The sequence below is a fragment of the Nomascus leucogenys genome, chromosome 13 (assembly GCF_006542625.1).
Source record: "Nomascus leucogenys isolate Asia chromosome 13, Asia_NLE_v1, whole genome shotgun sequence".
In the NCBI taxonomy this organism is placed as follows: Eukaryota; Metazoa; Chordata; class Mammalia; order Primates; family Hylobatidae; genus Nomascus; species Nomascus leucogenys.
In genome coordinates this window covers 40456478-40479284 of record NC_044393.1, presented here as the reverse complement: position 1 = coordinate 40479284, position 22807 = coordinate 40456478, and the positions used below count along the sequence as shown (strand labels likewise).

Genomic DNA, 22807 nt, shown 5'->3' with positions numbered 1-22807 from the left:
CAAGACGCCTCCCTGGGAGGAAGTCCCCTCCCTTGGATGTAGTGATTCAGACCAGCAGGAGGCGGAGGGGATCGGCGCCAGCACCCAGGTGGTGACCCAGCCGTCCTCTGGTGTTTGAGTTGGGTTGTAACCAACACGGTCTGTACATTTGGTTTCACAGTCCATCTCCTCCCTGCCATTTAGACATAACTAATATCAGAAGATTTATTTTTTTTATGGCTTAAAATATATGGGTTGTTAAAAAGGCAGGGATGAGAGGTCATAAAAATAGACCTGGCCTAAATACATCCAGGAAACAAACGTGTGTTGGGGGGTCTGTGTGTGAGCCCCTTTGCGTGAGAAGCCTCCCGTTCCTATATAGTTGCTGTTCAGCTTCTCTTACTATCATTAAGAATATTGAGCGTGCCATTTTGTCGAGTACAGCTCTCAGTACCTTGTCAGTGCACGGCGAACATTAGATGATGATAAATAATGGAAATAACCTTTACAATAATGCAAAGAAATGTAGTCCAGCCAGACAGGTATCGGTACTGGAAAGAAAATGAACCATAAAACACCCGTGGTGCTATACATTTCCAGAGAAACAGTTCGGGAGGCAGCCAGTGTCTTGCAGAAGCCTGTCCCAGATCTCGGGAGGCAGGTGTCTGGTGTGGGCATAACTGCTGAGGACCCCTAGCTGTGCTGGCCCCCGTCCATGGATGACGGGGACTGTGGAAACATCGACCTTGCCCCTAAAAACTGACTGCAGGAGAAACAACGCAGCCGGGGTAGACCTCAGAAAACATCATGATTTTTCCAAAACCTCAAACAACAGTGGGTATTTTCCAGCCAAAGGACAAGCAAAAGCTCATCGGAAGCTCCATGAAGAGCAAAGAAAAATGGCAGCCTCTGGGTTCTGGCCTGTCCGAGAGAGCCCAGAGTCCAGCACTTCAGACATCTCCAGGCTGTCTCGGGGAAAGGCAGGTAGTGACGCAGCAGGGGACTGGCACTCAGTGGAGTGGACTCTGCCACGGGGTCACTGAGAACTGGGTCCCTGATGGCCAGTGCCCCTCCCCGTGACAGATTCCACACAGGAGCTGCAGGCCGTGGACCCCTGAAGTGGACAGGCGCTCTGGCCGTGCCCTGGGGGGCGAAAGCCCTCCCCCGGTGACCTGCAGATTTCGAGGGGCTTCTCCCTCCCACGGTCACCCCTGTGTCCTTCATCTTGCAGCTGTTTCATTATCTCCACCCTGACATCGAACTGTGTGGAGTATGACCCCCCACCCCCCACCCCCTGGCGATTCACTGAATGTGAAATAGATTCCCACAAGGCATGTGGGTGTAGAGCCTGTTTCCCAGGGGCCTGGGACAGCCCGCAAAGAACACATCCTGGCAACTCCCGGAGCTTCATTTCAGGCATCCACCACAGGCTCTTCTCCCAGCAGGGTTGTCTGCCTTGTTTTCTCCCAGATCCATGCTGTCCAGTGTGGGACCCCCAGCCACAGGCGGCTCTTTACTTTTAAATTAGTTAAAATTAAATAATATTAAAATTCAGTTCTGCAGTCACATGAGCCACGCCCCAAGTTCCCCGTAGACACTGCAGGTAGCACAGTGGAACAGCATCTTCCTCCCCCAGGAGCCTCTGCACGGCTATGATGTGGACCTTCCCTCCCCAGCTGCTGCCCGGTCTCCAGCTCCTCTCACCCCCTCCTTTCCTGGGTTACCCAAGGAGCTGCCAATCCCTCCCGCTCTGTCCTGCTGAGCATGGCACACTGCCGGAACTGGAGCCAAGTCCTCCCCTTGCCCTGCTGAGCCCACAGGGTTTCCCTTTAATAGGTGTCACCGGCCACAGAAAGAAGCATTGGACATAACTCATTCCTTTCTGGATTCGCCTGATTTCTATCTTCCTTAGTAGCTTGTGGATTGCATAATGCCAGTGACTACCAGCCATGATTTGGGGACTGCCTGCGTGGGGTTCTGCCCATCATGGAAATGTTTCTGGAGAGCATGAGTTACCCTTGGGAACACGGTAGGGGAAAGTCTGCCATCCTCATCATTGTGTGATCATGAATGACACTCCCTGGGCCCTGTCTGGGCACTGCCAGGTGTGGGTGATGTGTCCTGCATTCAGCAAAGAGGCTAGCATCAATGCTGCAGTGTCCTGAGTGCTGGGTGGAGACACGAGGGCCCAGACAGGAGCCTTTCCCTCAGCAGCTGTCTGGCAAGGCCGCTGGGAAGGTAACATGGAGAAGCTGTGGCCCGGAAGATGAATAGTGTTAAAACAGCGACGGGTGATGAAACGGCCACTGCAAATACAACCAGAGCGAAGGCAAATTCAGGTAGAGGTGCAGACAGGCCTGGAGAAGGAGCTGGGCAACACCTGCCCTTGACAATTACGTTTGCATCTGTGTTCAGAGATGAAGTCAGCCTCTCAGTTCCCTTTCTCTGACTTTTCCTCTCTGGTCTTGGCATCAAGATTTTACAAGTCTTATAAAATGAATTTCTCTATTCTCTGTAGATGGTTCTTATCTGTTCATTTAATTATTGATAGAATTCATTTCTAAAGTAAGGTAGTTTTTTTTCAACTATGCTTTCTTCCGTTACCGTTCCTTCCCAGAAGTATCCATGAACCTGTTTCCACGCCGACAGCAGAGGCAACTTGGGCCTGTTTTGTGCTGTAGATAATAGGATGCCAAGTCCGGCTTCTTTTGTTCATCACTGTGTCTCTGAGTTTTATTCCATGTCCATCTGGGTACCATGACAGCTTGCCCTTCTATTGCTGGCACTCAGCAGGCTTCCAGGGCAGGGCAACCATGAGTCAGATTCCTTTGAACATTCCTACAGATGTGTTTTGTGAACACATGAATAATTCTTATTGGATATTTACACAAATAAATGTCCACTCACTTACGGGAGTGGAATTGTTGTTGTGTGATGTATCTGTATGTTCAGCTGTAAGAAATGCTGACCATTTCCCCAAGTGGTGGTACGAATTTATATCCCACCAGGAGTGCAGGGGAATTTTGGTTTTTCCACATTGTCTGTGACACTTCCTGTTGCCTCTTGGCCTTGCTGGAGGGTCCATGTACAGTATGTTCTAAGCATCCTGGATTGGGCACAGCTGCACACACAGCAGTCCTGGCCTCAGGAGGAAAGGCGTCCTCTCTTCCCCTCGTCCTCCCCATTCGTCAGCCACAGTGTCTGCCCCTGTGGACAAGGTGTGGTTGGCAGGAACAGATAGGGGACAGAGATGTCACAGCCGCCCCCAACTCGCATTGTCACAGGAGGCTCGTGCTCTCATACACGGCTTGCTTTCTCATCTGGGCACTTGGCAGGTTCTTCTCAGGCCCACACTCACCTTCGCAGCTCACCCAGCTTCAGCCTGTTGGCACAAGCCCTGTGTGTCCATCCACTTGCCCCTCAGCTGGGCTCTACTGGATAGGACCCAAGACCCTGTCTGGTCCCTGGGGACCACCTAGGCCTTTGTTCCCTGCCCAGCCAGGGGCTGGTCGTCTCCACAATGCAGCACCCTCCTGGCCCCACCCCTGAGGCTGCCGGTCAGCCGCTCACCTTGCAGAGTCTCCAAGCAGGAATCGGCTGGCCACCCGCCCACAGTGCCAGACATGCATGGAGCCCACAGTGTCCCATGGCAGCTGCACCCCCGCAGCCTGAGTGAAAAGCAAATGCCTGCCTTCTGTGGACAGGACCCAGGCTCAGCACACTGTCAGTCCTTCAAAATGCTTCTCAGCCTCCAAACCCTTTGTGGAGGCACAGGCCTTGAGGCATCTAAATTGATTCTGCTCTCTTGTTTAGAAAATAGGCAAAGGCTGCTGGGGGTGGGGGCGAGGAGGTCCCTGTCACCATCCTAGGGTGTGTCTCTTGTGATGTGGAGCCTGGGATGGAACTTCCAGCTGGACCTTCTGTTACAGAGCAAGTGAGCAGAAGAAAGAAGGAGGGAGGGAGGAAGGGGGAGGGAGGGAGGGAAGAAAGGGAGAGGAAGGAGGGAGAGAGGAAGGAGGGAAAAGCGATGGAGGAGGGAGGGAGGAAAGAGGGAGGAGGGAGGAAGGAGGGAGGGAAGATGGAGGAAAGAGGGAGGGAGGAGGGAGGGAAGAGGGAGAAGGTAGGAAGGAGGGAAGGAAGAGATAGGAAGGAGGGAGGGAGGAGGGAGGAAAGAAGGAGGAGTTAGGAAGGAGGGAGGGAACAGGGAGGAAGGAAGGAGGAAAGAGGAAGTAGGAACGAGGGAGGGAAGAGGGAGGAAGAAGGGAGGAAAGAAGGAGGAGGTAGGAAGGAGAGAGGGAAGAGGGGGGAAGGACGGAGGGAATAGGGAGGAATGAGGATGGAGGAGGTAGGAAGGAGGGAGGTAAGAGGGAGAGAAGAGGGACGGAGGAGGGAGGGAGAGGGAAGAAAGAATGAGGATTAGGAAAGAGGGAGGGAAGAGGGAGGAAGGAGGGAGGGAAGAGGGAGGAAGGAGGGAGGAAAGAGGGAGGAGGTAGAAAGGAGGGAAGGAAGAGGAAGGAGGGAGGGAGGAGGGAGGGAAGAGGGAGGAAGGACGGAGGGAGGAAAAAAAGGAAGGAGGGAGGGAGAAAAAAGGGAGGAAGGAGGGAGAGATGAAGGAGGGAGGAGGGAGAAGGGAGGAAAAAGAAAGGAAGGGAGGAGGGAGGGAGGTGGGAGGGAGGGACAGGCCTTCAGCATGCCAGCATATGCCAAGATACATTCTTGGATAAGCCAGGGACCTCAGGTGAGCATGAGAAGGAGTGACACGAGGGGACTGGGCAAGGGCAGCCTGGCCACTCCCCCAACTAGAGCAAGACCTGGATCCACCAGGAGCATCAGAAGGAAGCAGGGCTTAGACCCCACTCCCAGACCTTTCTGCCACCTTCACAAGAAGCCACTCCCTTCAGATAGAACAATTCCCCAAAATGTGACCAATGGGCAGGACGGAGGTTCCACCAGAGAGAATTGCTGGTGGGTTTCAGCGTTAAACACTACCACCCATGGAATGCAAATTGACTTTGTCCCTCCACAAATTGGTCATTTCTCATCACGAAGCCATGAGCGACATGACCTTTACATGTGGATCAACAGCTCTCGGTCCTTTGACAGCCAGTTCCTTTGACTTGGCCACTTGGTAGTGACCATTCAACCTAAGGAAGTGTGACCCAGCAGTGGTACGAGGTGGCTGGACCTCAGTTCTAATGGTGACAACTTCAGCCAAAGCACGTTTGTTCTGGCTGACCATCCTCTGCTTGTGTAACTTTTATTTCCTCAGTGTGAACAGCGCTGCACTTGAGGGGCGGGAAAGGGGTGCTTCCAAAACTGTCATTGCCATGGCGCACGTTTACTTTTGCTCTTCAATTTAAAAACCGGGTCTTCTATGTATCTTTGCAACTAGGGAAGAGAAAGCAGGTCTTTTAATTCCAGAACCACAGTGCACACATCATGCTCCAATATGGGCTGTGCAGGCGCTCAGTGCCTGGTGGGTTTCAGATTGCAGGACATCGCCCTTGGGGGCTATGTCTGATGCCCTGCAGCCAGCCCTGCCGATGGAGCCCAGCTGCGTCCTGTGTTCTCAATGATGAGTCCTTGTGCCCTGGGCTGTTAAGGCTCAGCCTCTGCTGTGAGCTGAAACGCTTTCTCTGAAGAGCCCTCACAGTGCAGAAATAGTGTCTCTGGGTCCTGCTGAGCCCCTACCCCCAGCCCACCGCTAGCACAAGGTGCAGGCACTGGGCGCTGCTTGGGGCTTCCCCAACCACCTGCACTTTCTAACCACCTGCACTTATTTTCCAACGAAAGGCCAATAAAGAAAGTCACAAACTTCACTTGCAACCTGTTGGCAAAAGGGCAGGGAAGGAAAAGCCCAGCAACAAGAAATAACAATCTTGAGAAACTTTTTGGCACCTACACACAAAGCCTTGCCTTCAGCTCAGAGGCTCTTGGACTCAGGTCAAGTTGCCCTGCCCTCATGCACAGCAAGTAAGCTTGTCAAAGAGCCGGGAGCTTTCATCCAACAGCTGTCAGGATGGAAACATGTCTTCCCATTTGCACCCTGTCAAAGGAATGAGCAAGCTGTTTCACAGCCACAGTTATCCATTTTCTGAAACAAAAGGTTCACGTCAGGTAAATCACCTTTGTTAGACCACGTTGTGTGTTTTGTGTATGTAAATGACGTCTCTGCCTTGTGGGAGTGGGCACCCCAGAAACTCTGGCTTCTATGACACGCAGATGCCGAGTGACATTGCTGAAGGCAGCCTGCTTGCTAAGGCTGCATCTGTTTGCTGTTTCTGACATATCTCCCACGATCAGGCCCCTAACACACCACATTCTCTAGGTTTTTTGTTAGAGCCAAACATATAAACCGGCAGATAGAGTTCCCCCAGCATGGAGAATGAGAATAAAGAGCAAATGTGGTTCTCAAGCAGACACACCAGCTTGAGCATGAGAGCTCTGGTGCGTGTATGTGCAGAACCTGCAGAGTTGGGCCAGAACTAAGGTCAAGAGGCAGCCCCGTGCCACTGCCTTTCCCCTCAACACCACCAGAGAGACTGGAACCGTGCCCCAGTTAGAGAAGCATCACAGTCCTCCTGTCCCGCCAGAGCCCAGCCCAGGCCCCAGGGAGACCACAACACACAAGAGAGATATGGGCTCTGCCTTGGGGAGCTTACAAGTGAGCAGGAAGGCAGCTATTCCACAAGTGGGTACTCAGATGTGTGAGCCCTCATGAGCTTGGGAGGCCCAGCATGGGTGTTCCCGCCGGCGTCAGGGAATGCTGCTGGCAGGTGCCCAGGCAGCTGTAGCGGCTCCACCTTCCTCTCCGCACCCCTTTGCGTAGCCATGGGGATGGCACTAAGGCTGGTGATCGTGGCGGGGACACAAAGCCATGACCCTAATGAGCGATGGCTCTTTCAGTTAGCGCTAAGGAAAGGCAATTACAGGAAATTGTGTTCTAAGATGTGGGCGTGTGTGGGAGCGCTGCTGCATGAAACAGATCATTCATTCATTCATTTATTCATTCATTGTCCTAGGAGGCTTCCCATTTTGCATCCCTTTATCTCTGCTCCCTCCAGAATTGTCCACAGTGAGCTCTCAAGCTCAGTTCCAAGACAAAAAGTTGGGGAGGAAAAAAATAAAAACTAGCTTTTAAGATCCGAAAGTTAGGGGAGCGAGAAGGAAGCCAAGCAGCGGCAGGCATCCCTTCCCCACACGACACAGACTTCCAGAACTCAGAGGCCGTGGAAGATGCAGGTTCACGTCATGAGTCATCTCTGAGTGTGAGCCTTTCTGGTCCACTGCAGAGGCGTTGGTGTGTTTTAGCTGGTGTGTTTGAGTGAACGACATGCTGACTCCCATACTCACCTATAAAACCTAGTAATGTCACTGACCTCAGGTGGACCCGATAGAAATCTGACTTTCTGGAGATGGCCAGAAAGAGAATGAGCTAGGACATTCTGCCAGGGTCGTCCTGACCACAGGGGGCCCACGGGTGGCTTGGGGGTCAACCCTCCTCAGCATCACGTGGGCTCCCATGGCTCAGTGCTTTGGTAGCATCCCACCCCATCTGCCAAATGAGTCATTTTACTCTGGGGGTCCCTCCATGGTGGCCTCCAAAACCTCCATGTTTCCATCTCCTCGTGACCCCAAGAATCATGATTTGATTACACCAACACCTGGTTATGTCAATGAGCACTCAGGAATATAGGTGTTAGTTTTATATCAAATGATTTTATTGATGGATGAATTTTATTAACGCCAACCATGTCCAGGGTAGGGACGGTCAGGAAGTGAATGACTCATGGCCACAGCAGGTGAGGCAGCTGAGGAGGAAGGTTTCAGGCGTCCTCCGGTGGTTTTCATGATCTTATGCCAGAGTTTCTCTCGGGGAAATGAGAACTGTCATTGCCTTCCGCATACCTCCAGTGGGTAGCAGAGATTCAATAAGATAGGTAGAAATATGCTTTAGAAAAATACGAGTTATTCAAATAAACAAGCACACCGTTCTTGGGTAGAAAGAGCAGCACTGGAGGAGTAGTATCTAGCCCATCCCTCAATACTGGTGCTGGAGATCCCAGACCCCACACTGGTGGAACTCAGTTGGGCTACTCCCAGCCTTCTCGTATTCCCTTGGGGCCAAGTAGAAAAGAAGTCTGTCTTCCCTGCGGTGTGGGGGAGCAGTAGCAGGCCCCAGCCCAACATTTGTTTCTTGCAGTTAAAGAACTGCCATGGTCATAGCAGGAGTGAGCACAGTTTCCCCCTCAGCCTTCTCTGCATCAACAATGCCTTTTTCTGAATCAGGAGCCGTAGATGAGCCCTCCACTCACTGCTTGTTCCAACTTGCTTACAATGACTTCCTTTTTCTTCTCCAACTCTGCAGACCAACAAAGCCGTGGCCAAGGGGGACTTGCACCAGGCCAGCACCAGCTCCCGGCGGGCCCTGTTCCTGGCAGTGCTGTCCATCACCATTGGGACTGGCGTCTATGTGGGCGTGGCCGTGGCCCTCATCGCCTACCTCTCCAAGAACAACCACCTGTGAGCTTCCTGCGAACGAAGGGGGAGCGCCCGGGGCCAGGTCTGTGTGGACATGGAGAAAGCAGACATACCGCATGATGCTGTACAGTGCAAATGATAGCCAAATGATGCCATGAAGCCCTGGGATTTCCTACCCATGGATTTCTTTTGTTTTTATCCTTTAATTGCAAGTTCACAGCACTGTGTAGAGCACCAGACAGACGGGCACTGCTAATCCTTCCAAAGGAAAGCTCCAAAGATCCCAGCCCACAAGGCTGTCTCTGGATGGATTCTGGTGGATGAATGGCAACGCGGCTCTCTGCAGCCTGCCAGTGCCCAGAGTGCCACCGCATTAGCAATATACAAACAGTCCAAAAAAAGTGTTTATTTTTTATGGAATACGGTGCAATAGGCAGAGGACAAGGGACACGTCACTCTTCTGTCTGTGGCCCTGCTGGAGTCCTTTGTGCCCCCCCAAGTCCACATGCCTTCCCTGCAAGACGAGAATGGGGCTGGGAAGAAAGAGGCGACACCACGGCTGGCAGGAGCCCTGCTGCACTGCTCTGCAGACCCACTGGCCTGACCCTGAAAAGCAGAGCCAGCAGAGCCCGGGACCTGCCCCTCTTCCTTTCCCTTCACACCACCCCAGCCTCAGGATGTCGAGGCACCTCCGGAACATGTGTACACTCCACAGCTACCCCGCAGCAATACGCACTCTTGGGACCTCGCTGATCTAGGATGGGGAGGCAGGCCACGGCCCCTCCCAAGATTCCTCAAGAAAGAGCCCCGCAGTTGCTCCAGAAACTCGAGGCACTGCAGCTATGGGCACTGCCTCAGCCTAAAGACACAGGGGCGCCTCCCAATCACCGCGCTGGCGGATGCTCACCCCGTCATAAGCAGAAACTAGTGATCCTGGAAACGAGATGGGCCTTACTCTGTCGACTAAATGAATAGCTATTTTCTTGTCATTTTTTAAAGTGCAACTCTTGCTTCATGCTGCTTAAGTTACCAGATGAATGCTGAGAAATAAGTAATCACAGACATTTTAATACCATTTCGTTGCTGTTTTACGAGTGTTCATTACTTAACAAAAAATTATCTTTTAGCTTTTTTGCTTAAGACTTTTCTTTCTGATGAATAGCTGTTGCTGGGTTTCATTTATACTTTCCCCTTGTGGTTTAAGGAACTGCAAAGCCACCCAGGCCTCCACTGCTGAAATAGTAGAGGGGGTCTCAAGGAGAACCGAAGTCCCTGCGGCTTCAATTTCCACCAGTAAATATGATCATCCTAATCCCCTCAGTGGACACAGAGACCCCCCTCTCCAGGACAGTGGCTCCACCGGCAGCACTTAGCAAATTCCTGAGGCCTGGGTCAGCCCCAGGCTGACTTGATGGGTCAGGATGTGGCCTAGTAACTGCAACGTGAAGCCAAGGTTGAGAACCACTGCCCTGGACTAAGGACTCTGGGTTTGATCCTTCTGCCTGACACTCTCCCCCTTGACCTTGAACATTTAATATTCTGAAAATTATTAGCACTGTCTTCTCGGGTCAAATTTGAGATCCATCTAGCATTTGTCTCTACTGGGTGGTTCACAAGCACTGTAGGATGTTAGCCCTAAGAAGTAGATAGGGAAGCCAGCCAATACCCCTGTAGGAGTTAGAGTCACCGGCCATGGAGGGCATAGGTTTAGGTTCAAACCAACCTGGATTTGAATCCAGGCGTGCTACTTTCTAGCTGTGTGATCTTGGGTAAAGGTTTACACCTCGGTCAGGCACAGTCGCTCACGCCTGTCATCCCAGCACTTTGGGAGGCCGAGGAGGGTGGATCACGAGGTCAGGAGTTTGAAACCAGCCTGACCAGCATGGTGAAACCCCTGTCTCTACTAAATATACAAAAAATTAGCCAGGCCTGGTGGTGCATGCCTGTAATCCCAGCTACTCGGGAGGCTGAGGCAGGAGAATCACTTGAACCCGGGAGGTGGAGGTTATAGTGAGCCGAGATTGTGGCACTGCACTCCAGCCTGGACCAGACAGAGCAAGACTCCATCAAAAAAAAAAAAAAAAAGTCTACACCTCTCTGAGTTTCGTCTCTAGGAGAGGATAATCAATAAGGCCCATTTTGTGGGGTTGCTGGGGAAGGCACAAGGCACAGACCATCGCGCCTGGCAGGAGCAGGTGATCGTGGTTACTATCATGTCATCGTGTCCTTGGCTGGCTGTCCCATGGCTGGTCCGTGTCCCTCCATCTCTCGGGGTTCACTTATCACAAGTCATTGTGTCAAATGGGCTTCTTTGTACTTGTCCTGAAATGATCCATTTTAAGTTCAAAGGCTCCCAAAGGTGCATACCTTTGGATGTGGTAAAGTAGAACCTGTCTGTAAATCCACACCCATCATTTCTGTCTATACTGTCACAGTCACCCTAAGCCAGGCCCTCAGTGCCAGGTACTTTACCTCTGCTAGATCAACTGCCCATCTTATTCCAGCCTCTGTATTTCCAGATGGAAAAGCCTCAGTTCCCAGGGGCTTGGCCCTAAGTTGTCAAGCTCTGCCAAGTCTTTCTCAAAGGCTTTACCTATGGGTGTAAATGGTCTTAGGTGGGCACAAGGGATAGGGCCAGCTGAAGGCAGCCATGGGGCCCAGCAGCTCACCTGGCAGCTAGGCACAGTGTGTGACAGCCCTGCGACTGGCTTGGTCTTGGCAGCAGGGAAAGTGACTGAAGGTCATCTTTGGTGGTTGTGTTGGTGACTGCTGTCAGCTGATCCATCTTCCGAGTGTGTCGGAGCGACCTGCACCTCCCTAAACCTGCATCATTGCTGTTAGGCCCACGTGGCATCCACTAAGCACAGCTATGCCAGGCACACATGACCTCGCCTCATCCTCCCAATAGTGCCAGGAGGGAGGTGTCCCTGCCTTCTGAGGCATTACCCCACCTCCCCAGCCATCCTCATATCCCAGGTACCCCCACCTCCCCAGGCATCCCCACCTCCCCAGGTACCCCCACCTCCCCAGGCATCCCCACCTCTCCAGGTACCCCTACCTCCCCAGGAATCCCCACCTCCCCAGGCATCCCCACCTCCCCAGGTACCCCCACCTCCCCAGCTACCCCACCTCCCCAGCTACCCCCACCTCCCCAGGCATCCCCACCTCCCCAGGTACCCCCACCAGGCGTCCCCACCTCCCCAGCTACCCCCACCTCCCCAGGCTTCCCCAACTTCAGCAAGTGTCCCAACTGACTTGACCAGGTGTCATACCCCAGCTATTCCCAGGGAACTACAGTGGGTTCCGAGGAGAACATGATGGGGGAGGACCCATCGTTGGTCACCATGCCATCTGCAGCTGCCACAGACAGGCCACACAGCTAACCAGGAACCAGGCCCCCTGACACCAGGACCAGCCCCTCCAGAGCTGGGACAGGGCTTCCCTCAAACTCAGCCAGCTCTGCTGGTGGCCCTGCCCTCTGTAGCAGCCTCTGCATTTAAAATGACCAGTGGAGAAATCTTCCCACTTGCCAATCGCCGCTCCCACGCCCTGGATACCAATGTCAAGTGGAGCCTGCACTGAGGCCATGGCCAAAGCCACCCTCCAGAGTCGTGGCCTAAGTTCAGGATCTGACCCCTGAGGTTTCATAGCATCCCTTAGAGGCTCCTAGTGGCTGGGCTGAAATGCCTGTCCTTATGAGGACATTTTTGTGCTTCCCTCTTTCCCTCAAAGTCCACCTGCATTAGTTGCCATCGGTGCTGACATCTGTTGATCCAATTTGCCACTAAGCCATTAACTGTCCCTTCACAGCCTGAGCTGAGGCCCAACCCTTGGAAATCACGGCCGTCCCATCTCCTACCTAGGGATGCCTCCATGCACTGCTTTGTGCTGATAACACTGGGATTAATTGCATCAGGCGGTGGCTGTGCTGTCCCCACCCCCATGACCTCCTGGAAGTTCCTCCCTGCTCTTCAGAGTGAGCTTGGCTGTCCAAGGGGTGGGGGCTTTACTCCCCTGAGGCTCTTGTCTGAATATTCTGCTCATCTTTGAAGGTAATGGTGGATGCTAGACCAAGACAAAGGAGGTCTTCAGACTGCGGGCTCCCTGCCAAACAAGCATGTCCATTGAGTAATGAATTTGTCAACTGCCTGAGCCTCACAGGAAAGAGTCAAAGCTCCCTGTGGGGAGAGGGAAGAAGGGGCAGGAGCTGCTGACCCTGCATTTAAGGTGCAGCAGGACTCAGGACCACAGGGGTGGCTTCTCTTTCCCACAGAAGTGAGGGACAGGCATGGCCTGGGGCATCAGAACAGGGTCCTGGGAAATGAGAAGGTTGAATATAGCTGCCCCATGCACAAGGGGAGGGGGATGGCTGGGATGGAGCTCCAGGCAGGTATGCATAATGGGATGACCCCCCTGGGCAGGGGAAGACCCTGAGGGCTCTAAGGATTTGCCCAAATCTACCAGGTGGAAAAGAAGCAGATGGGTGTGAATGTGGGTGACTCCACACAGAAGCACCAGACTAGAGACATTCCCAGTGGGTGGGGCCGGGCTTGGCTTTCCAAACCCAAACAACAGGAGAGGGGCGATTCATGCTGCGGGGAAACCTGTATTTGCTTGAGCCAAAAACTGGGAAACCAGCCTCTACTCCAGGAGAAAGGCCAAGGGCTCAATCCTTTGGGTTTTGTTGCTGCTCCTGCTGATGCTGTTTGGTGTGTTTTGTTTGTTTTGTTTCATTTTGGTTTGGTTTGATTTGGTTTTGAAGGCCCATGGGGTAGGACGGCTTTCTTCAGGAAACCTTTCAAGGCCCAAGGACAGCAGCGTGCAGGCATGGTTGAGTCCTGGCCTTCATACTGGGGACACTGACCCACACCCGCTCCAGGATGCCCACTGTGAGCCTCTCACGCTGGTCCGAGGGTGGCCTGAAGGGCCTCTAGCCACTGTTGACAGCTGCCTCTGGTTGCTTCTGTCCAGCAGAGGCCACGACCCACCACAGTGCCTATGGCTGCACATGCTGGAGGCTCCACAGGAGAGAATGAGGAATGCCAAGAGCTGAATCCACGAGACTTGTGCTCGGCTCCCAGAGCAGGCTCGTACCCCGGGCTCCAAGGGTGGGCTCATGCCCAGGGCTCCCAGGGTGGGATCCCAGGGTAGGCTCCTGTGCAGGGCTCCCAGGGTGGGCTAGTGCAAAGAGCTCCCAGGGTAGGGTCCCAGGGTGGGCTGGTGTGCAGGGCTCCCAAGGCAGGCTCTTTCCCAGGGCTCTCAGGGCAGGCTCGCGTGCTCTCTCACACACTCCAGCACAGCTGGACCATCCACTGCCAGGCCTTCCCATCACGGCCCTAAAGCCATTAGTCAGGAGCAACAGGGACAATGTCTTTGTCCTGATTCTGACCAAGGCCCTCTCTGACTTTCATTGCAGGCAATTCAATTGCTTAATGTGTGTCTACAGTCACCATGTTGTGTCCAAATATCACAACAAGGAACCACAGGCCCGCAGTTCCCAGATTAGATCTGAATAGTTGCCTTGACCTATTCTTGAGATTTCTGCCTCTGCTCCAATCCAGGACAAGTGCTGTGGCTGCCCTGGCATCAGGCCTGGCTTCTCAGTGCCACTGCACCCGCCCCAGCAATGCAGGGGCAAACATGGTGGATCTGGGCTCCAGACTGCGAGACAAGTGTCCCCTTAGCTGAGTAGGTCGTCAGTCTCCTCCATCACCCACATGCCCTTTGCTCTAGCACAGAATGAACCCAGGGCTGCGCTTGCCCACGACAGAGAGAATTCAACAACCGGGCCTACACTCAGTCAGTAAAGGCTGAGTGAAAATGAGGTGCTCTGGGAGGCGCCAGATAGGTCCTGGACGGCGTATCCCCTGCACCTCCTACTGCATCTAGGGGATTGCACTTTGCTTTTTACTGAAACCAGGTCACTGGGGGTAAATTTGAATATACATAGAGATAGCAATAAGATATTTAAGAAGGAGAGAGGTGACACAAAATCACGGTATCTGCACCACTTCCTCCAGCTCTAAGCCAGCGCTTTCCATTCTCATTGGCCTTTGCTTATGACACCTCAGGGCACCAGAGTCCAACTCATGACTCAGCCAAAAAATGGACAATGATTTGGATCTGTTGTCTATATATGCCAAAGCATCCATATTTGGGTTCCAACTATCTTATTAAACCATTCAAGATTTGCAGGTAGAACAAGATGGTCCCAGTTCCCCTAAGTCACCTGAGCTAATGTCTTCATTCCCTGGATAGAGTTGGCATATTTTAAGCAGCATCTATTTTTCCACTGAATTGGCTGATGAAGTGTTCCTGCTAAGTAGGAAGAATCTGCTAAGGTGGGCTCCGACTTGCTGAGGGCTGAATTGGCAGAAGGGCTGCTGAGGAGCTGGGAGACCTCTCCTGCTTAGCACAGAGAGCGAGTCTTCCATTATTCTCTCAAGACGTCCTCCTGTCATCAGCGACGAGGGATGGTCACTGTCCAGCCACAGTCTTTAACATAGAAAAGAGATGAGGCTCACTTGCCCTTCCTTTTAGTCCATAATGGAATAACGGGAAGGAATTAAATGTAAAGCTTTGTTATTACTCCCAGAGAAGAATCCAGCTGTTCAGGTGTTCTAAACCAACTCTCCATCCGGCGTTTGTGGATTCTCAAACAATAGGTGCTTTAAAAATAATACATACCTTAAATTTGAAGAGTGCATTGCAAACTGGTCTGTTTCATATTCTCAGCAGTCCTGTGCCACATCTGAAATGGAACTCAAAAGGCTGTTTTCCTCAACACCCCTGGGTGACAAACCCGACCTTGGGCTCAGCCAAGGAGCAGTGAGGCCAGTGCTCCACAATCACGGTTGCAAGATGGCCACAGCACTCCCTGAGTCTCGTCCCGCTGAGACCCCAGTGAAGAGGGTGCCTGGCCGTGTTCACCCCTGCACTGAGCATCCCCTTTGGGATGTCATGTGGCACCAGGATGATTTGCACCAGGAGAGAAGCTGGGGATGTCAGGCTTCTTCCAAATGCCCTGCCCTGATGTGTGGCTTCCCCCGGAGCAGGTGCAGCCTTTCAGGCATGAAAGGGACCTCCCCACGACCCCCACCCCAAGGCTTCATCTGAGTCCAGTTCACAAGAAAGTGATGACTGCAGTGGTTGATGTGGAAGGCACAGGCCAGGAGAATACGAAGCCAGGGGCCTGGGTGAGCCACCCGTGCTCAGGGATAACCGAGGTCTGACAGCAAATAGAATCAGCAACCGGTGTCAGCTTTGTACCCACTCCCGGGGATACTTGTGAATGTTTGGGGAGATATCACAACCACCTCTCTTATGGATAGAGTCAGGGATGCTGCTCAACATCCTACAATGCCCAGGACAACCCCCACAAAGACAGCTAGCTGACCCCAAACCTCAGCAATGCTGAGAAATCCTGCATTATTCCACCCGGGTTGGTTATCACAACACAAACATTCACATTTTGAGAAGTGGCTCTGAATTAGGCACCACCCAGATGGAACCTGCCAAGTAAGCTTGGAATCCACTCACCAACCTATGAAAGGGCTTCCCTGAACACCCCCATCATAGCTTAGCTGAAGAGAGGAAGGGAAAGCAGAGAGAGGGAACAAGGGAACCACCCCCTCCTCTGAGCCCTGCAAGAAGCCTGTGGAGTCGAACATTGCTTCAGCTGCCTGGTGCACACCTCCACCTGCCTTCACCAGCAGTGTGCCGATTCCCATCAAACCGGAGCAGTGAAATAGCCACAGCCTCCCACTGGAGGCCTGGGGCTTTGTAGAGAAAGCTTTCAGGGCCACTCAATCACTGAGTCCCAGAAATCCTCTGATCCAGAAAGGGCTGTGGGTCTCATCCACAGAGGACAGAGACAGGCCCCACAGGAAAGGCATGAGCCCAGGTCAGCCAGGTCATGGTAGGTGGGGACTCAAGTGTCCTGGGTGGTGGGTGAGCCTCCTTCCCCAGCTACTCCACTGCGGGCGAGGACCAGAGTCTAACCTGGTAGGGCACAGGCATCACCAGCAGCCTTGCCATCCTTTCCGGGATGGTGGTCTAGATGAGGCTGGGAACCATGTGCTCTCCATCGTGCAAGCTGTGGGCAAGAAATCAGACCCACAGGGCACGGCTGCTGACAGAAAAAGTATGGTTCCTTCCGCTCCTTCCACATGAATTAGGAGAGGACTGCATTTGAAAAGAGGTTGGACAAGGCCTATCAGAGGCTGCAGGGGAGGTTTGGGCTTTCATTTAGTTATCTGCAGGTTTATTCATTCTGAGTCACTCAGCATCACTGTGGAATAAAGCCAGAGGTGCAATGCACGGGGCAGGCATTCCATGCCCCCTCGTGAATTCCATGCCCCCTTGTGAATGCAGTTTGACAAGCATTGCTGAGCACCTACTGTGTACAAGGGCTGCAGTGGGCCCTTGGGAAACAAAGACGAGGAAGGGGGCAGAGCTGGAGAAGTGCACAACCTCACTGGAGACAGTGCAGGGGCAGAACAAAGGCCATGGGCACCATGCCCTCAGAGCAGGGCCAGGGGCCTAGGGAAGGGGTCAAGGCCGTAGACCACCCAAGTCCAAGAGCATGTGTTTGTGGTGGGAGGTGCTGCTCAGGCCAGAGTAGCAACCTTGAGAGAGACTCATTCATTCTTCCAGCTTCTTGGGACACTCTTCCAGTTCTCAGGCTTCCATCAACCCTTCCCAAATGCTGCATCTGGCCCCATGTGCACATATCCGTGGTGCTTGTGTGGGGGGCGGGTTCCTGTCTGCACAGCTCTGTCAGCTTTGGGAGAGATGGAGGTGCTCCCCAGGACCCCCACACCTGGGCGATGGTCTCCCTTCCTAAAGGGGATCAGTGAGTGGCCACAACGCTCTCCTTCAGTCACTCAGATGGCCACTGCTGAGCATTGCCTGTGGCAGGGTACATAAGGCAGGGCCTTGTTTCTAATGGGCCAAGAAGGTCATCTTGACGGTAGGGCGCTGGCAGCGGAAGAATCAGCCTGGGATTCTCCCTTTTCAGACCCCAGTCATGCCCATTCTCACATTGAGGATGAGGGGCACTGATAGAGGGGCGTGGCGCAGAGGGAGGGTTCTGCCAATCATGGAGCATTCTATGATGTCATCTTCATCTGTACCATGGTCTCAGGGGTCTGTATCCTCATGATCCCCATGTCCCAGAGGGAAGGCCAAGGCTCAAAGAGGTTAGGAAATAAATTGTCCCAGGTCACACAGCTGGTACAAATCTCGGCTTTGCTCCAGCTCCGCCCGAATCCCAGGTTGGTGGTCTCAACTGCTATACACTCCACTCTCAACATGCACCTTCTGGCATAATTAGCTTTGCTGGCAGCTAGTTTGCAAAGGAAATGGAGGTGTGGCCTTTCCAGTTTTCCAGGTGTGAGGTTCTGGGACTGAGAAGGCCTTGCCCGCCCTCTCCACTGCCCTTGATTGGGATTCCTGGTCCCCACCACTCACCTGGGTAGAATCAATCAGATTGTATTTTGAGCTTGGGAAGATGAAACTCAGGTCTTCTCTCTGGAGGGGAAGGTGATTGGTCCTAGAAAGCCCGGAGGGCCCCTGCACTGCCAGTGTGTAGCAGACACTGTCACAAGCCCTCCCTCTGAAGCCCCACCACAGCCCTCAGGGGGGTTATGGGTTTTAACCTTCCCACTCTACAGATGGAGAAACAGAGGCTCAGAGAACCAGTACTTTGCCTGATGGCAGAGCTGGTCCACAACAGGCCAGAGTCAGAGTTCAGGTCCGAGTGGCTCCCCAGGAGGCCAAACACCCAAAACACACCTGTCTGGAGAGCGGCCTCTTGAGGAGTCACCTGTGTGGCTTTGCCAGGGCTGCCGTAACAAACATCACAGACTGGGCGGCTTAGACAACAGAAATGTGCTTCCCATGTTCTGGAGCCTGGAAGTCCCAGCTCAGCTGTCAGCAGGACTGGTTCTTCCCAGGTCTCTCCTTGGCTTGTGGGCAGCTGCCCTCTTCCTGAGTCTCCCGCATACGTGTCCCAATCTTCTGATAAGCACACAGCCATCTAGGATCAGGCCCACCCCTAGTGACCTCATTTTAACTTAACCACCTCTTTAAGGATTCTATCTCCAAATAGTCACATTCTGAAGCCTGGGGATTAGAACTCCACCATACGAGTTTTGAGGGGACACAACAGAGCCCAAGTCACCACCCAAGCTCGTGCATCTCCCTTCCCTGTCCAGATACACTGCCAAGCCCCCTACCACCACCCAGCAGAGCTGCCCTCAGCCACACCCACATCTGTCTGTCTGTCTGTCTGTCCACCCGCATCTGTGGGCCCCACATCAGTGCTGTGTTTGATCCATGAAGGGTTCAAGCTGCACACACATGGGCAATGGGTGTTCAGTATATGAACCCCTTCTTCCCAAGGCTGCAGAGAGCCCAGCTGGCATCTGCACAGGATTCAGACTTGGCTGTGTTGACTGAGCTGGGGATGCTGCCCCCCAGGATCCTGCAGGCAGAGGGCTAGAGGACCTCTACGATGAGGAGCTGCCTGGCTGGGGGCTGTGCGCTCCCCACCCTGCCTGCCTGCAGCCCTGCCATGCCTGAGTTGTGAGAGAGACCCAGAGAGGCTTCGCCACTCAGCCCCGGGGCTCTTCCCCTGTGTGGAGGAGCTCCTTGGGAACTGGCATGCCCCGGTCAAGTGGGAGTCAGTGGGGCCGCCAGGACAAGGACCTTAGACCAGTGAAGATGCCTGGCTGGACACGGGGGACCCCCAGGCGGGAACAGAGGGGAGCATTGGAAAGGATGGCATTGGTGAATGTGCTCACACGCACTGGGGGCTGCCCCTAGGGAATTGCCAGGGATACTTGACAGGCAGATTTTCAGACTGATGAAGTCCTGCCTGAACCTACCTGAGGGTAAGAATCAACCAAGTGTGTGCAGCTTCTGCTACCACAGCCCTGTGTCCCACAAGCAGCCCACTTAGCCTGGCTGCCCTGCTGTGAGGAGTATGGCCGCTGACAGCCTTCAGTGCTAGAGGCACAGCCCGCTCTCCCTGGGGCGGCCCTAGCCAGTGACCAGGCCAGGCGGAGGCATAGACCTGGCCCTTCCCACCCAGACCAGCTATTCCCACCAGCACCTTGGGCTTAGAGGTGTCCAGAGGTTGCCCAATGTCCTGAAGGCTCCTTCTGCCCAAGCCCACAGTCTTCATGTCTGGTTCACAGGCGTTACTCCCCCTACAAGCCTCCCCGCTGCACACCTTGGTGCTGCTCCCTGGAGAGCCTGCGTGCACCAGCCTCCCCTGGTGAGGTCCGGGGAGATTAGGACTCAGGTGTTAGGAATGTGAAGCCCAAAGAGGTGAAAAGATAACCATGAGTGGCTATAGCCTAACCCATGTGACTCCCGCACCATTGAAACCAACAATCCATCTTCCAATTTGAGAAGCACCTTGCCACGGCTCACTTTGAGCCCTTCTCACAGATGAGGGACTCAGCCTCTTTCAGTGACTGGCTCCACGGCTCGGAGCCCTTGCGTTCCCTTAGGCTCCTGCCTGCTGGACCCACAATATTCTTCCACAACATCCATCTATCCTCTTCATCCCTCCCGACATAGAGGCCCCTGTGCTCACGGGAATCCACAGAGGGTTGCAAGGAAAGAAGCACGCTTTGCTATGTGGCAGCTGCAGCTCTGTTTTTAGCCCACACAGACTCATTTTGATGGAGACAAGTCTGACAGGCTTAGAAAATTTACTCGGAATCCTCAGCACAGTGCAAACTTTTGTCTCCTCTGGGAAAGAGAGGAGGCCTGTGTTTGTCTGTAGAAGGTCTCTGTTAGCAGAGCCTACAAGGAAGGTCGTAGTGATGTTTGGGGTAAATGTTTGCAGAACTGTGATTTGAACAGTGCCAAGGCAGGGGATACTGTTTTTCATTCTGTGATTTCATGTGCAATTGAAGTCTCTCAATCTTCACTTGCCTCTCACCTGTGAAATAGATCTCCTCTGGACTAAGACTCAGCTCAGTTGTTCTAGGAGCAGAACTTAACTGTGATGGTGCAGCTAGAAACTACTTGCTGCTTCTAAGTTATGCACCAAAGAGAAAAATAAGTATGTCTTAGCTTGAACATTAGAGAAACAAATTTAACTTCTTGGAAGATGAACCAGGCCAGATCTCCCACTCACACTGAAGCCACAGCTCCTGAAGAATGGCCCTGGAGAATGTGAAATGACCAAGAAGTCTCGAGCAATTGCACTGCCCCGGGGGTCAGCTTCTGCCCTCTCCATAGCCCAGGGGTGTTTTTGGTGCCCTCCTCCGGAAATCCCAGGTACAGAGAACGGCCACAGCCATGCAGCTCCCATAGTCTCTGCCCACCCACCCCCACAAGCCGAGGCTTTTCTAGCATTCATTCAGGGCCTTCCAGACTCAACCTTCCAGTAGAGAGCTCACATTCTTCCGGCTCATATCTGATAAGACTAAGGTTTTCGACCCCCGAGGAGTGCCCTGGGTACCGCTGCCCTGGAATGCCAAAGGTCAACTCTGCATCCTCCCAACAACATCCTGCCAGGAGATAGGCCTCTGGCAGACAAAGCACCTTGGCCTCTGATGCAGTGGGAGCCCCTTGTCAGCCCATACACGGCCCATGACCACACCCTGCCTATCTTTCAAGGCCAGCTGATACCTGCTCCAGAAAGCCTTCTTTGACACTTCCCCAGCCTGCAGGAAGCGGGACCAATCCAAATTCCAGAGCCTCTAACATCAGGCCCCACTGGCCACTCACTCCCAGCAGAGGGCCATGCAGGGCTGACTCCTAACCACTTACCACATGCATTGTTGTTGCAGACCTGCCCAGTGATCCAGCTGCTCTGAGCTCAGAGGTAATGGTGGTCAGTAAGGGAAAGGCTCCTTCCATGGGGGCAGACAACAACCAGGCAAACCAACAGATGGGCCAGCAGCCACAGAGAGTGGAAGGACTCGAAGAGATGGGCAGCAACGGAATGGGTGCTACCGGGCTTGGGGGTGCCACTGGAGATGGTCAGGGGGTAACTTTAGATGTCCCCAAGCCAACTCAGTTGCTGTTGACACAAAAGTCCTGGAAAGATGAGAGGCTTAGGCCCTGGTCTATCACCCAGATGTGCCTGAAGCCAGCCCAGGGTTGCTGCTCAGGACACTCATGTCCTGGCTGGCACCCCTCCCAGGTGCCTGGCAAAGTCATGGCCAGAACCCACTGCCCACATCCCTCTTTTGGAGCCTGCCAGCAGAGGCTGCGTGGTGCTTGTGGAGATGAGAGGTGGAATTTAGGATGGCTGGGCTGATGGCTGACCATGAGTTCAGGTCGCAACACCAGCACAATGACAGATGCCAGAGCTGATAGCAATAATTGACGATGCAGGTGAGGAAGAAGATCGTATCTCGGTGTCACAAGGTCTCAGGTCACACTCTGGAGATGCCTCTCAGCCAGGAAGTAGTTTCCAGAGATCACAAAGTGAAAACGGCATAGGGTCAATATTCACTTTGTAATTTTGTAATGTGGAATGTAAAAATGCTATAACAATGTAATATAGAAGAATTACATTCTTTTAATTGATATCAAGAACTATGTTGGGTTTACGACCCTGCACATGATACACCTAGTGTCATCTGTACAACAATAGCACAGTCTCTCTCAGTGCACCAAGGGACCCTATTCCACAAGGAGGTTCTCAGAGTGCTTCACAGCAGGCAACACTGCAACCTGTTCACGAGGGTTCCAGTTTGCTGGCTTTTCTATCGGTTATTATTATTTTCATCTTCTGGAGACCAGTGCATCAAGTTTTCCAATTGTCCTTCAGTCAGTCTTTGTGTAGGGCCGCCAGTTCCTTCTCTGATTCTTCCTTCTAGAATATTGAAGAAATCATCACCAGGCAGGGGCAGCCCATCCCCATCAGCAACCCTTTACTCCCAAGTCATTGGCAGGAAAACATTAAAATCATTCATGCATTCTTTCCAGGGGTTTGCTTAAAATGCATTGATTTCTTTCAGGCATGATTGCATTTGTTACCTCTGGATAAATGCTCATTGATTGAAGCACCTGTTTAAATCGCACCCTACTTCTAGCCCTGCCTCCAGACCTGTCTCTTTGCATTCGGGGAGTGCAGGTCAGTTAGATATCTTTATGATGGAACTCTGTTGTGATGTCTAGAATGAAGTGGAGGAAAGGCCTTCATTAAATGTTTGTTGAATTTAATTAAATTGAATTTGTGATTTTATGCATAGCCCGTCTTCTCCAGGTGAATGATGTGCTAAGCTTGTCCAAACCAAAATAAGTGGCCTATCTCAGAGTGAGTAAGAGCTGGGAGCTGGGAATGAAGGTCAGGGCCTTGGTAATGAAGAATTGA

At 52.9% G+C, this 22807-nt stretch overlaps 1 protein-coding gene across 4 annotated transcripts in view; it reads left to right on the top strand.

The window, feature by feature from the left end:
• The window catches only part of SYNDIG1 (synapse differentiation inducing 1), a 201092-nt gene extending 191496 nt beyond the window's left edge, over window positions 1-9596 (top strand). For all 4 annotated transcript variants that reach the window (XM_003278499.3, XM_030825364.1, XM_030825367.1 and 1 more), the window contains exon 4: window positions 8348-9596. In XM_003278499.3, coding sequence (XP_003278547.1) covers window positions 8348-8506 — 159 coding nt within the window. In that variant the 3' untranslated portion in view covers window positions 8507-9596. The remainder of the gene's footprint in view (window positions 1-8347) is intronic.
• The last annotated feature ends 13211 nt before the right edge of the window (window positions 9597-22807 follow it).